This window comes from Barbus barbus, assembly GCF_936440315.1.
Source record: "Barbus barbus genome assembly, chromosome: 16".
In the NCBI taxonomy this organism is placed as follows: Eukaryota; Metazoa; Chordata; class Actinopteri; order Cypriniformes; family Cyprinidae; genus Barbus; species Barbus barbus.
The window spans coordinates 15068906-15083124 of record NC_136744.1 but is presented as its reverse complement, the minus strand read 5'-3'; the positions used below and the strand labels follow the sequence as shown (position 1 = coordinate 15083124).

The following is a 14219-nucleotide window of genomic DNA, read 5'->3' as shown; positions in this document are numbered from 1 at the left end:
TCACTAAGGATATGGTTTCAAAGCCTTACATTATTTGAAATGCCAACCGTAATATTATTTCTCATATGAGGTATTTAACTTTAAAGGAAATGACATCTCAGGAAATAATAATGCTGGGATAGTATTCCTTGAGAATTTCCCATTGTCTTATCTGGTATGTCCAGTTGTCACATTGGGGTATACAGGGACTCATTTCAGTATGTAGGGCTTTATTTACAATGAATCTATCCTTAAAAGGCATAGTTCACCCAAAAATGAAAATTATGTTGTCATTTACTCACCATCGTGTTGTTCCAAACCTATGTGACTTTGTTTTAACTGTGGAACCTAAAGACGATATTTTGAAAAAGGTTGGGGGTGGGGTGACATAAAAAATAAAATAACATAAAATAATTGTATTAAAATAATTAAATTAAAAATAAGTCCTAGTGGTTAGAAAGACATAAGGGTGAGTAAATAATGAACTTTCATATTTGTTGGGATCTGCCACAATGCCACAAGCCACAATGTGCTAAAAGCATTTAACACTGCAAGTAGACTTTTTTTTTCTTTTCTTTTCTTTTTTTTTTTTTGGAAATGTCTGTATAACTATTTTTAAATTAAACCATATATTTCTAGCTTATGTGTCTTATAGTTCTAGCTGCTATTTAAAAAAATGCCATAATAAAGATTGAGAGATGTTTACCACAGTATTTCCTAGGATGTAAATTCCTTTCCCCTGATTGTTAAGGCTAGTCAGTGGAAGTGTGTTAATAATGTTTGTTCATTTTCATGTGCTAGTTTCCAAACAGGTGCAGGAGATGACTCAAGAAAATTTACAACTTTTCTGTTATATAAATAGCATACAATGTGAGTGAGGTACTGTGCAACTTAACCACATGAACAAATGGGGCTTATGTGTCCATTTATGAAAGTATAACTTTACATGCAACCTTTTTCTTGCATTCCCTGATAAACTGCTATTATCAAAGCAAACCTTCTACAAATAATGTTGTTGTCTCTAACTGAACAAACATGTAATGGTTATGAACTTTTGGTGCAGTACTAATGTATGTGTCATTCCATATGCTGGAAAACATGGGATCTGTAAACACAGGCTGACTGTGCTCATCACTATCAAAGAGCTTGGCGTGTCAATCACTGAAGAAGCCAGGTCACATGCAGTCTCCGATAACCTTTAACCCACTTAAAGACAGACCCACACGCAGCTTCATACTTAAAGCTGCCCCCAGTTAGGAGTCAACAAGCTCAACAAGTCTATTGCTGGAACTTTCTGTGACCTCAGTCTCAGAGCTTTAGGACTTGGTTTGACGGATACTGTTGTTAATATTTCTAAAACTAACAAAATCTCTCAACACATTTCATGAGAGTGCTTACAAAGCTTTAGAAATGTGCTTAATTTTATTTTTACAGCTGAATTTTTATGGGAATCCTACTAAGCTAATGAGAATTTCACACTGGCTTGTGAAACTAAGACTATTTCAGTATTTCAGGATTGCATCAAGATCACAGTGAGACCGGGCCGCATCAGCAGACTCTGAGACACCCGCTCTCAAGGGAAGTGACTCCTCACTTTCGTCTCTTAACAAGGAAATCTGGAGAGAGGCTAGAACCTTCTCTAAACTTGTGCCATGACGCTGATGGTCAGATTTATGAGTCTATCCACCAGGAATGCAGCCTGCGACTCAAGGGTTTGGTTTCACTGTCAGAAGAACCGATTCCAAAGACATGGCATGCATGGACAGTAATATTGTGGAACATTATTACAATTTAAAATAGCTGTTTTGTATTTTAATATATACATTTTAATTATAATCTATACTTGTGAAAGCAAAGCTGAATTTTCAACAGCCATAACTCTAGTCTTCAGTGTCATGTGATCCTTTTATTATTTTCTAATTCTGTTTTATTAAATAATTCTAATATATTGGTTTGGTGTTCAATTTATTTTTTTATTATCAGGTGTTGCTTTTTTCAGTATAGAACATTGTAGAAGTCTTTACTGTCACTTTTGATCAATTGAATGTATCCATGCTGAATAAAAGCTTTAATTTAGCTTAAAAACATTGAAAAACTGTTTTTATAGTATATAAATATCAATATTTAAAATGACTAATGCTTTAGTTATATCTCCAACCCTAAGAGCAATCATAGTGAGTTTCTAAAAAGAAAGGTGAACAACCCAATCACCTTGGGGTGTATCATGGTACGTGTCTCCAAGCAAATAAGTGTGAACGAATGTGCTATTTACTCCCAGGTGTTGAGTTGATGACAACGCTGCACAAGCTCTGTGCCACTGATAGCATTGCGACAGTCTTCCTATCCTTCACTGAACCCGGTGACAGCAAGCCAGCGCTACTTTACAGTGCTTTACTTACTTACTGCGTCAAGGTCAGACAAAAAGTTTACACTGCAAAAATATAATCGCCATGAGCGGAGAGAATCCAGCAGGATGTTATGTACTTTCACATTAGTTAAGGTGGATGGAGCAAATCTGACAACCAATAAGCAGATGATGCAGAGGCCAACTTTTCAGTCAATGTTGCCAGGCAACGCTGCTGAAAACAGGCAACAGGATTAAGCACAGGGGAAACAGTTTGGCTAATGTGGAGTCTGTCGTCTTTACCAAACCAGTTGTAACATAACAGCTTGCTGTCTGTTTCCAGTCTGGGCACTCCATAAAACTGAAAACCTACTCAAAGCCATCTGTGCCAACACCAGAATTACTGCCAGTTAAATAGCAGGATCTCAAAAAAGACAAGAGCTTCTTAAAGACAAAGGCTGCAGTAGTTTTTTGTCAAATGACCCCCAACTTAAAATCAGATGCCAGTTTAATGCTTTATCACAGTGCAAAAGAATAACACACTGAGATTCAATTACAGAAAAGACAAATATGAGATGAACAAGATGGTGAAAAAAGGTTCAGCTAGAATATGATCAGGAAGCATACTGGGAAACTGAGAGGTGGTGTTTGCCATGTTTGACTGAACAGTTAACCGTTTCTATCTCTGATGCAGCTTCTGAAGCACGTTGTGTTGTTTTTGAACTGCTCTGCACTCAGTTACAATGGGCTGGATATAGGTGGGGCGCGAGGACTGGAATTGAGAACCGCTGCTCTAGATCAACATTCGTCACAATTCTGCGCTCATGGAAGTCAATTCAAAGATTTTACATATTCAAAGTTATCAAGACAGTTGCAAAAGGTAGTTAGTAAAAGTACAGTGATGTGCCAGAACTTATAAATATTACAGTGACAACTCTATATACAAGAAAAACATGAGGACTTAAAGTTTCAAAACTCTGCTCTCTTCTGTCACATCCTTGTCTTTATTTTTCATATTGCCCGCGCATAATTTCACTGGCTTCTGCTGCAGATCACACTATAAATAAATGCATAATTGCTTACTTTTTCATTGTTGCTAAGGGTTGTTTTTCAACTATGTGGGTTGAAGCGACCCCACTAACGGGATATTCGGCTAGTTTTGGACTAGTTTTGAGAAGCAATTGGGTGGATTTTGTTGTGAAAACCTGGCAAACCTGTTGTTTTGCGCATACGGTTCAGTTCAGAACCATGATCTGTTCTCACTGGAAATCTGATACTGGCCACATTTACAATAAAAATGTGAACAGCTATACAAGGAATCGGATCTGAGAAGGCTCGCAGTGTGAATGTAGCCATAGACAGACAAAAAATATTTAGGGTCCTGTACGGAGAAAAAAAAGGGATGACATGCAGTTTTTTTTTTTTAATAAAAATGGGTCACTTTCATACTGCCAACTTACCGCTTTGCCAAACTCCATCTCAGAAAAGAACCTATACCAAGGCTCATTCTCTAAATCTACATCTTCTGCACTTATGTCCTGAGTCTACAGAAATATGGCAACAAGGAAAGGAGGACAAAGAGAGAGAAAAAGAAAGAAAGAGAGAGAGAGAGAGAGAGAGAGAGAGGAAGATTCAGAATACAAAGACAATGAGACTGAATGATGATGTTACATGAAGTATCTCTTAATGTCATGATCTCAGATTGTAAGAAAGGCTCCAGGCTGAGAGAGTGGAGGAAACATGAATTGGATTTGTTTCCAGCTTGATGACTTATTGCAAGAACATCTGGTTGATCTCAGCAGTCAAAGGAACGGGAAATAGGAAATAAAGACCTCATTAAGGCAAAGTCCTGATTAGGGAAAGGGATCCAATAGAGCTAGGGCGAAATCTTTTACACAGTATAACAACTATGATTATAAATATTTTTGCATTGATGTTTTTAAAAATATTTGCTATACATATCTATAATACCATAATAATGCTAAATTTAACATTACACTATCATTCAAAAGTTTGGGGTCAGTAAGTTTTTTTATTATTATTATTCAGCAAATACACATTCAATTGATCAAAAGTGACAGTAAGGACATTTATGATGTTACAATAGATTTCCTTTTGAAGGAATAAGGACCATGTGACACTGAAGATTGGAGTAATGTCATTGCAGGAATAAATTATATCTAAAAAAATATCTTGAAATTTAAAAAGTTACTTTAAATTATAATAAAATGTTAGATATTTACTGTTTTACTATATGATCAAATAAATAAGCATAAGAAACTTCTTTAAAAACATTTAAAAATTGTTACCAACCCCAAACTTTTGAATGGTAGTGTACATATCATTTACAAATAATAAAAATATTTCACAACACTGAATTTTCACAGTAATGAAGGACTATTTCTGCAAAGCTAAATCAGATGAATAGACACAGGCAGCACATTATCTTCTGCCCTAGATAGGACCTGACCTACAGCCATTTTAATTACTTTCCCTAACAATGAGAAAAAAAACAAAAGACCTAATGCAGCTTGCACTTTCTCTGCTTCAGTTGTTTCACCGACGAGGATCCAACATTCTTTGCTTTACTTATACAATAAACCTATTACAGCGGTATGTCATCAGGCTGACGTTATGTAATAGCAGCAGCTCCCAGAATGAGTCATGCTTACAAGATTGAATCATTGAATGTCACAGTAATAAACCTTCCATGAAAAAGACCAGACCGCAGACGCATACAAGGAAGCCCCTGTAGGAGCCTCTATTCTTAACTGGGTCTGGACACTACAAGTGTCACTTATTGATGAGCTTTTTATAGCTGAGTAAGGGGTCCTCCTACTGCTACGTATCACAACATTGAAAAGGGTCGCCAGTACAAATCACCTACCGAGGTCACTTAATAAGACTATCAAGAGACATACAGCTGTGAGTGTGCTGTCCTTGTAAGTGAAACAGGCAGAAACCAGCTTTTGCAGCATCAAACGGCATGCACAGGTCTGCACCACCACCACCAGCAACCAAACATGCATGTATAAAGAGCATCATACCGGTCTCTCCAGCTTCAGCACTGAAGACTTTCCTGGCTCGTACTCAAATATGCTCTTGGGCTCAGCACGGTACTTCCTGGTGTCTACTTTCTTGTCAGGGGGCTCCCACTCATTCCTGCAGGGATGCATGGGGGGAGAGATGGAGTGATACAGCGAGGGAGGTGGAGAGTCGCCATGGCAACCAACAAGAGCAAGTTTTGACTGCACGTTCCCATACATGCAGCGTATGTTTTAAAAACACAGCATACATCCCTTATGTAAAAGCACTTTTATCATCTAACCAATCTACACCAACATGTGTTCAGCTACCTGTATTGTATAACTGTAATTTAACAAATCTTTTTCATTAAATTATTATTGTAAAGTTAGTAATACTTTACAATACCTCACAAATCTTATCGACTTTAGTTATGTACTAGGTACCATGAACTAACAAATACTGTAATATAAATTTTTATATTTGCATTGATCTATGTTAATTTATATAAATGTATTTAAATAAATTGCATACATTTATAAAAATTATAACAATAAAATTGTATAACAGCAGTATAACAACAGTATATTTATATAAATGTATATAAATATGCTACTGTTCATACTATTAATTCAGTTTGTTCATAATAAACTAATTAACTTCATTTAAAAGAAATAAACATTAACATGGAAAACTAAACACTTTTTAAGCACAGTTTAATGTTAGTTCACAATACCTAATTAATGTTAATTGAACCTTTTTGGAAGTTTTCTACAAATTATATTATCATTACAGTAATTCAAGTGAAATGTAAATATGTAAAAATATATATATATTCATAATATAAAAACAAATGCTATATTTAACATTATAGTGCACTGCCATTAAAAAATTTAATGTAAGATTTTTTAAAAGAAATTAATACTTTTATTCAGCATCAATACTTTTTATTTTAATCATTAAAATCTTTTGTAATATTACCTCTACTGGAATATTACAAAATATTTATATTTAAAATAAATGCTATTCTTTCTGACATTCTATTCATTGAAGAAAAAAAAGCATACATTTTTTAAGTAAAAATCCTCATTTAAATAATTAACAAATTTCAGAATTTCTTTATTTATGCAAATCTTAATTATCCATGTTACACACAAATCTTAAGAATCTTAAAAATGTTTTATTTAACGTCATTAAATGCTTGTGCTAAAAAAAACTCAAAATGCTAAACCCTTGTTTAACCCCGGTTTTTGAATTTTATTTATTTATTAATTTATTATTGTATTTATATATAAAACCTCAAATAAACTACAAAGATACAAGGTAAAGATATATTATGGTAATGACTTTTCTGCTAGTGAACACCAATTACTTCACTGTAAAAAAAAAAAAGTTATGCCAGTTTAAAATTTTAAGGCAACCAGCCAACTCAACTTCTTTTTTTTTTTTACAGTGTTGAAATAAATTGGTATCTATAATGAATTTTAACAGCAAACAGCAACATGTTGAAATACAATGTTTCACATTGAGGTTTTGTGAAGAAATATCATCATCTCTATTTTGAGCAACACAAGCATGGTGCAAGAATTCACACTCTAATATGAAAGTGTCAAGACATCAGTCAATGAATGTGCTAGAATCTACTTCATTAATCATAATATTTGTTTCATGTCACGATTCACCTCTGAGGGTTTAGGGAAGATGTGCGTGTCGGAACAGGCATCTGTCCTCTGGAGCTCCCCATGTCTACAGCACTCTTGGAGCGAGGGACTGCCCGCACTGAAACACAGCTTTCTTTAAGAATTCATAGTGTAGCTTATATTTTCTCTCGAAGGATTAAAACAAAAACACTTACCATCCTCGCCATCATATGACGGCCTGTCATCTGAAAGAGTCAGAAAATACTTATTAGGTACAAATAAAAGTTAATACAGCTGACATATTTTGAGAACTTAATATATATTTATTTCACATTTCAAATGTATTCCTGAGGTAGTTTATAACCCGTTTTCTTATTGTACTGTACTTAGTGTAGCCTGTGCTCTAAAGCAGCATCTCTGGGAGGTATTCTAAACATCTAATATATACTAGGTGAAAATTACAGGGATTAGTGTGACATAGCAGTCCATTATCAACTAAATAGCAGCTCCAAGACAAGGCCACTTTATTTCCTCAGACTAATCCAACCAGTAGATGTCACTACAACCCCAGCAGTGTGTTTTCCTCATGCTGGAATATTCCATTAGCTGGTTAGTTACAATAAAAATAAGACATTTTCACAACAAACTACTGAAAGGAGCCATTTCAATAATGATTATTTAACAAATACTTGAGACTAGCATTGGAATGGCATTGCTAACAGTGCATTCGAAAGAATCCGATGGATACACAAAGCCCATTAGGTGTGTTGTTGTGACTGCTTTAATAATTCAGCAGAATGCTTCTCTAAAAGCACAGCCACGAAACACATCACAGAGGTATGAAAGCTCTTAAAATGGAGGTAATCAATCTATGAGTTTTAAAAACATGGTGATGTGGTTTTCTCGGTGTGTTGAAAATAGCTCTATTACCACAGCTCACCTTGAGTGCTGTGATGCCTCTTTAGGACAATCAATTTGTTGACGCTGTGTACATATAAATCAGCATCTATTGCACATTGGGATTTGTGAAAGAATGGACACAGGATGGAGCCAATAATGTGGCGCATTAACACCTTATTATATATACTGCGGCTATTCTCAGCCAAGTTTGGGAAAGAAACGTTAATTGAAAATAATGCTTAATACTTTTATTTGGAAAGGATGCACTAAATTGATCAAAATTGACACTGAAGACATTTATAAAGTTACAAAAAAATGCAATTGTTTCAAATTTCAATTGTTAACAGAAATCACAGAAATAAATTGCATTTCAAAATATATTCAAATAGAAAAGTTATTGTCATCATATTTCACAATATTACTATTTTTACTGTATTTTTTTATCAAATAAATGCAGCCTTGGTGAGCATTAGATACTTCTTTCAAAAACATTTACAAAATCTTACAGACTCCAAACTTTTGAACAGCAGTGTATATCCTTTCTATTTTGGTTTTCATTAACTGTAATTAAAATTACCCAACACATACATAGAGATAAATATGATGCTAAACGACAGACAGAAAAGAGTGGCATGGAGGAATGTTAATAAATATCAGATTATACTGTAACTATTACTAAGGTACCTCTGGTTTTCAGTGACCTGTCATTGCTCTCTGGAAATATGTAGGTGGGACGATATGGATTTTCTTCGACAGGCTCTGAGTAAGGTGAGTGAAAGACAAAACACAAACTGACAAAGATGACTACACACATAGATACATGACTGAAATGTGACCTTCAGATTTGGACACACAAAACAATGAAATAAAAGTGTTGATTGTTTGTGATTTCCAAGAAGCATCTTCACCTGGGACTTTGTGAATCTGTTTGAACATGTTTCTGTACCAGTCCTTTGACAGCTCTGTGTTCTAGAAAACAAAATAGTACAGATGGTGTTTTATTCATATAAGATTTTGGATATAGTTATGTAGTCAAAGTTTGCACAGGTATATCTTGAGAATTAGACGTGGCCGTTTCTTACCCGTACTGGGACTCTGGGTACCGGGACAGCCGAATGTTCAGACAGTCTCATTCTCTTTCCTTCCATGTCTGCTGGAGTCTCAGAGGAAGATTTATTCTGGCTGACGGCAGGGCTCCGATTAAGGCCACTGCCCTGCTCCGCCACAGCTTCTGAAGCACAAAGTCGGATCATAAGCACCCAGAACACAAGATAAAATACACACTGGTCTGGTTCTTTCAGCTGACTCTTATCTTGGAAAAAAATCTTTAAAAGCATCACTGAATGATTTAATATTTAAATGAATAAATCATAGCTACAGCTCTATTCAAACAGGAATTGTTTTTTCTAAGAAGGTATATATATATATTTGTATTTGACAGATGTACTTTGTGAGTTTAATCCTGTTGGAATCAAACAAGTTTCTATTATTCTCGCAATGCTTCTTCTCATTAATTTTAACAGTTGTTGAATACTATAACTAAAAGTAAATTTTTTTTTACATTTTATACAAAATATATAATAATCTCCACTCCCATAACCATACAACAGACACTACCACCTTTATAATAACTACAGAGATGCCATCCAGTCATGCAGACGTCTTATGTTAATTTTACCTCAAACATAACTTGTTATGAAAACTAATCACAAGGGACAGAATATTCCCGTTTCTCTTTCTACATCATGAAAGCATTTAGATTTTTAATGCACATGATACTTTTACTTTTGATCTATCCTGAAGTATTGAGAGGCTGGTATTTACCTCTACTGTGCTGCAGCAAGACGATTGTTGGGTTGACGCTGCTGGTGGGGGGATATGAAGAGGACACTTTGGCTGATGAGGTAATAGCACTCGGCTGATCAAGGCAGGACATGAGCTGAGACTGACTCTTACTTACAGGTGAGTCCACCTGAGGAGAACACACAAAAACAGACACTCTAGTGGTTGTGAAATACAGACAAGTTTGAATTTCCCAGGATTCCTTATGGGGGACATTTGCATGAAATTTGCTTCAATACACTTCTCTTTCACGCAAAAAAAATAGCAAAGATCCCTCTGCAATGCTGATAAAGGCAATGCCAAATAGCATAGAACAGCACTTAAAGTATTTGGTTACTTCTAATTATTTGTCTTCTGTCTTGAGGAGGTCATCAACACCAGGAGTATTCAGCTTTTTAATAATTTTTTTTAAGATTTATATAATGCTTAGCCCGTTTTATTTTTAGAATATTATAGTGGCCAACTCATTTATATAATTTACACAAAATTACTCAAATTAAAATATGTTACATGGTCAGTATTCATTTTAAAGAGATCAAAAATTCTCAAAAATTTTAAATCAGTTGGTGGTAGAAATTGACTCCCATAGCATGGAAAAACAATACTATGTAAGTCAATGGCTACCAGCAACTGTTTGGTTACCAGCATTCTTCAAAATATTTTATTTTATGTTCAACAGAAGTAATTCATACAGTTTTGGAACAACATGAGGGTGCATAAATGATGAAATTTTCAATTTTGGGTGAACTCTCCCTTTAATTTTGTTATGTGCTTTTGTCAGTGTTCTACTCAGCTTTAATTTATTTTTAAGTTTTAGTAATTTTCGTACTTCAGCTTATTCAACTTAAATTGTTCAGTTGCATTTCTAGGTTTTTAATGTAATATTTTTATGTTTTTTCTTGTTTTATTATTTTAACAGTAATAGTTTTAGGTAACAATAACAACACTTGCTAAACAAATCACTAGTTAAAAGTTAGTTAATAGTCAGAAATTACATACATTTTTCAAGTAACTTCTCCACTAATTCCCCAGAGCACCCTTAGGGATACCTAATTTATCACATTGGATCTATACCATTATAGATGATAATGCAAAAAAAAAAAAATGGCATTTTTGCATGAAAGCAAAGCATTGCTAAAAGGAACGAAGTTCAGACATGGTTGACTCACCTTTGTTGGTGTCTCATTGACTTGAGTTGAATTTAAATCAGCTCCGGTGTTGTTTACACTTCTCTCAGCCAGACTTGTTTCTGTGGCATCTCCATTGATCGCACCAAGCCATCCACCTGTAACAAATCCAAACAGTTTGGATTCTCAAAGGATCATCCAATCTCCAAGGCACTTTTTAAAACCTAAAAAGGCATAAACATGAAATAAAGCTCCCTCCACTTGGCAGCAAACTTGTTTGCTTCCAGAACTAACCACAATTTATGCCACAACAAATTCCTTAATCCTCCATTAAACGAATCACCAGCCAGAATCTGTCAGAACTGAACCCCACAGAAAGTCTTCATCCACTGAGATGCTAATTTATGACTGGAAAAAAACGATTCTCTGAACTTTGTCAGAAGAACAACGGGACCATTGAACCCACTGTAAGAAGTGTTTGTTCCAATGGCCTTTTTATTCAGGCACAAAAACAATTAAGGCATCTCTCCCAAGTGCTGGCAGTTAGCCAGAATAGTCCCAACATGGAGATGTTGAAAACGTCCACGCTGAAGGTTTCCATTTCCACAGCTCAAAGTGGGTGTGAACAAAAGACATCTTTGATTATCCCCTGCAAATATGAACATTCACTGAAAGTTATTTGAGCAATGAAGTTGACATTCAGACAATGATGTATATGTTCCACAAAAAATACACATTTGTCTGTATAATTTACTGTGCAATTTAGCAACTAACCACATCATGCCCATTGACTGTCAAAATAATATAACATGAACCTTTTCATTTATAGGAAAAGAGGAAACTCAGGAAAGCACTGTTCCTGTAAACAGAGATCTTTCCAGTTAATGGGGGAACAGAAAAAAATAAATGCACTTTTTAGTGCACATTATCTGCAGCTACAATCATATCCTAAGTAACATTATGACAGCACACAACAATTAGTCAGGCACTGTCCTGCTTTGTGCAATATATTCAGAGCACTCTCCTATTGACAAATCCTGCACTTCCAACTCACTTTTGGCAGAGTTCTTGGATAGCTCTTGGCTTGTGCCGTCCTCATCATCGATGTGCACTAGTGTGGCCCTCAAAGTAACAGCACCCTTGCCCTTGCAAACACGGGTAGGGTCCAGCTCTGCAAAAACATAAGCAAAGAAACTGATTTTATCTTTTCAAAGCACTAAATTAAGTTTCATAATACTCATTTGTGATCCTGGAGCACAAAACCAAATGCCAAAAATCATTAGCATATTAAGTAAAGATCATGTTCCATGAAGATATTTTGTAAATTTCCTACCGTAAATATATCAAAACTTTATTTTTGATTAGTAATATGCATCGCTAAGAACTAAAGTTGGACAACTTTAAAGGCGATTTTCTCAATATTTAGATTTTTTTGCACCCTCAGATTCCAGATTTTCAAATAATTGTATCTCAGCCAGATATTGTTCTATCCGAGCAAAACATACATCAATGGAAAGTTTATTTATATATATAGCTTTCAGATGTATCTCAATTTTAAAAAATTGACCTTTATGACTGGTTTTGTGGTCCAGGGTCACATTTGATATTACTCATAACGTTAGTCCCCCAAATAGTACAAATGCTGCTCTTACCAGTAGGCATGAGATCAGGGGAACTCTTCATGATCCTCAAAGGAGTTACTCGCACAGCAGATACAGTGCGCCGACAGGGTGGATGTGCTGCAAAACAAATACAACCATAAGTGAGATGTGGAGAACAGCAAAAGAAGCAAATTTATCATTGTTTTCAACCTCCTCTGTAACATTTTGGGTCATGACCCACCCATTGAGAAACACTGCATTAGTTTTACTGAGTTATTTGTTAGACTTTATTGAGAACAACAGCTCTAATAATGCTCATATAGAGACCCCAGGGCTTTTTAAGTTCTAGGAAGACAGTAATCACACTGTTCTCCGAAGGCTGGTACAAATATCAAGAAAAGATGGTTGAACGGAAGGAAATAGGGGGCCTGGCAGTGAGAATACTGATTCAACAATGACTCAAGCCAGAGAAAAAGACAGATAGAGTCTGTTTGTTATTGCTTACTCATGAGCCTCCTGCATCAAGACATTAGACTGCTATTATTCCTTCCTTGTTTCTGTCTTTTATGTATTAGTGCTTTAAAACAGGCTTAAACAATATCATGTATGGACTATATGACACTATATTCATAGATTTAAAACTTGCATGCAGAGAAAACAGGTGTTTAAATTGCCTTTTGCTGTTTTATCATAATTTATGTTGTTTTCTTTGTTTTCTGTGTTGCAATTGTTTGGTTTTGCATGTTTCATTCATGCCCATATAACTGTAAATAAAGGCCAGCCAAGCCTGCATAACGTCAAGAAACTGGATGGAGATACTGAAAGTGTGGTACGCTTACCAGGGGCTGCATCAACTTTCCCTGTGCCCTCTGCTGGAGAGCCCTGCAAATGAAAATGAGCGAAAGGAGAGATGAAGGGAGATGCTGAGCGGGAACAATGTTGCTCAGCATGTCATTAGGAAAGAGAACAAAGAATATTGAGTGGCTGACAATCAAGATTTCAGCAACTTAACAACAACACCTCCATGGTATGTTCCTTAGCATGTTTACTAAACATGCTAGCATGTTTAGCATGTTCCTTAGCATGCTAGTGCAAAAAATGGGGGTAGGCGATATGACCAACATCTTATTTCACAATTTGAGAAATGTTATCATGATATATATTGTCCTACTGCAAAGTTCTAGCAAAAAGTATGACAATTAAACAGTGATCACAAAAAAACAAAAACAAAAAACCTGCCCTGCTAGCTTGACTTGCTTTGTATGTTTAGGCCTGAATTCAATGGCTCTGAATATAAATATTTAAAAACAACCTGATTGGCTGGATTGTGAAATTTCAACCGAAATAATGTTACAAACAATCCTACTAATATGGTAAATGTGAAGGTGCTGATGCATGAGGAGACTGACTATCTTTCTAACTGATGTGTCACACCTATGGCTGCGGTTCACACTGAAACAAGATACAAAGTGACTCCTTACAGAACATTGGCTGAGTAAGAAAATATGGGTCAGTGAAAATGTATATGTTTCAGTAGCTGCCAATGGATATCCCTCTTGAACAGATGTTTCTGCCCTGTAACAAATGAGTTCAGAACAAAAAAGTCACTTTGGATAAAAGTGTCTGCCAAATGAGATAATGATTAGAGGTTTTAGATACTAATCACAATTTGCCAAATGAGAGCTTTCTTTATACCTAAAAAATATTAATTAGTCCTGGATAATTGCAGATATTCCTGTAACATTTCTAATAGATCCCAATG

At 35.3% G+C, this 14219-nt stretch overlaps 1 protein-coding gene across 12 annotated transcripts in view; it reads right to left on the bottom strand.

Annotated features, from left to right (window-relative positions):
• LOC306882615 (sorbin and SH3 domain-containing protein 1-like) overlaps nt 1-14219 on the bottom strand; it is a 56643-nt gene that overhangs the window by 24189 nt on the left and 18235 nt on the right. For 6 of the 12 annotated variants that reach the window (XM_079437359.1, XM_079437352.1, XM_079437353.1 and 3 more), the window contains exons 2-12: nt 13297-13339; nt 12509-12595; nt 11911-12027; nt 10899-11014; nt 9712-9859; nt 8970-9118; nt 8796-8856; nt 8572-8646; nt 7203-7232; nt 7030-7126; nt 5371-5485 (exon numbers count right to left, since the gene is read on the bottom strand). In XM_079437359.1, the coding sequence (XP_079293485.1) occupies nt 5371-5485; nt 7030-7126; nt 7203-7232; nt 8572-8646; nt 8796-8856; nt 8970-9118; nt 9712-9859; nt 10899-11014; nt 11911-12027; nt 12509-12539 (939 nt within the window). In that variant the 5' untranslated portion in view covers nt 12540-12595; nt 13297-13339. Of the gene's footprint in view, nt 1-3783; nt 3868-5370; nt 5486-7029; nt 7127-7202; nt 7233-8571; nt 8647-8795; nt 8857-8969; nt 9119-9711; nt 9860-10898; nt 11015-11910; nt 12028-12508; nt 12596-13296; nt 13340-13938; nt 14033-14219 lie in introns of all 12 variants that reach the window. The other 6 variants (XM_079437354.1, XM_079437357.1, XM_079437350.1 and 3 more) reach the window with 3 other exon arrangements.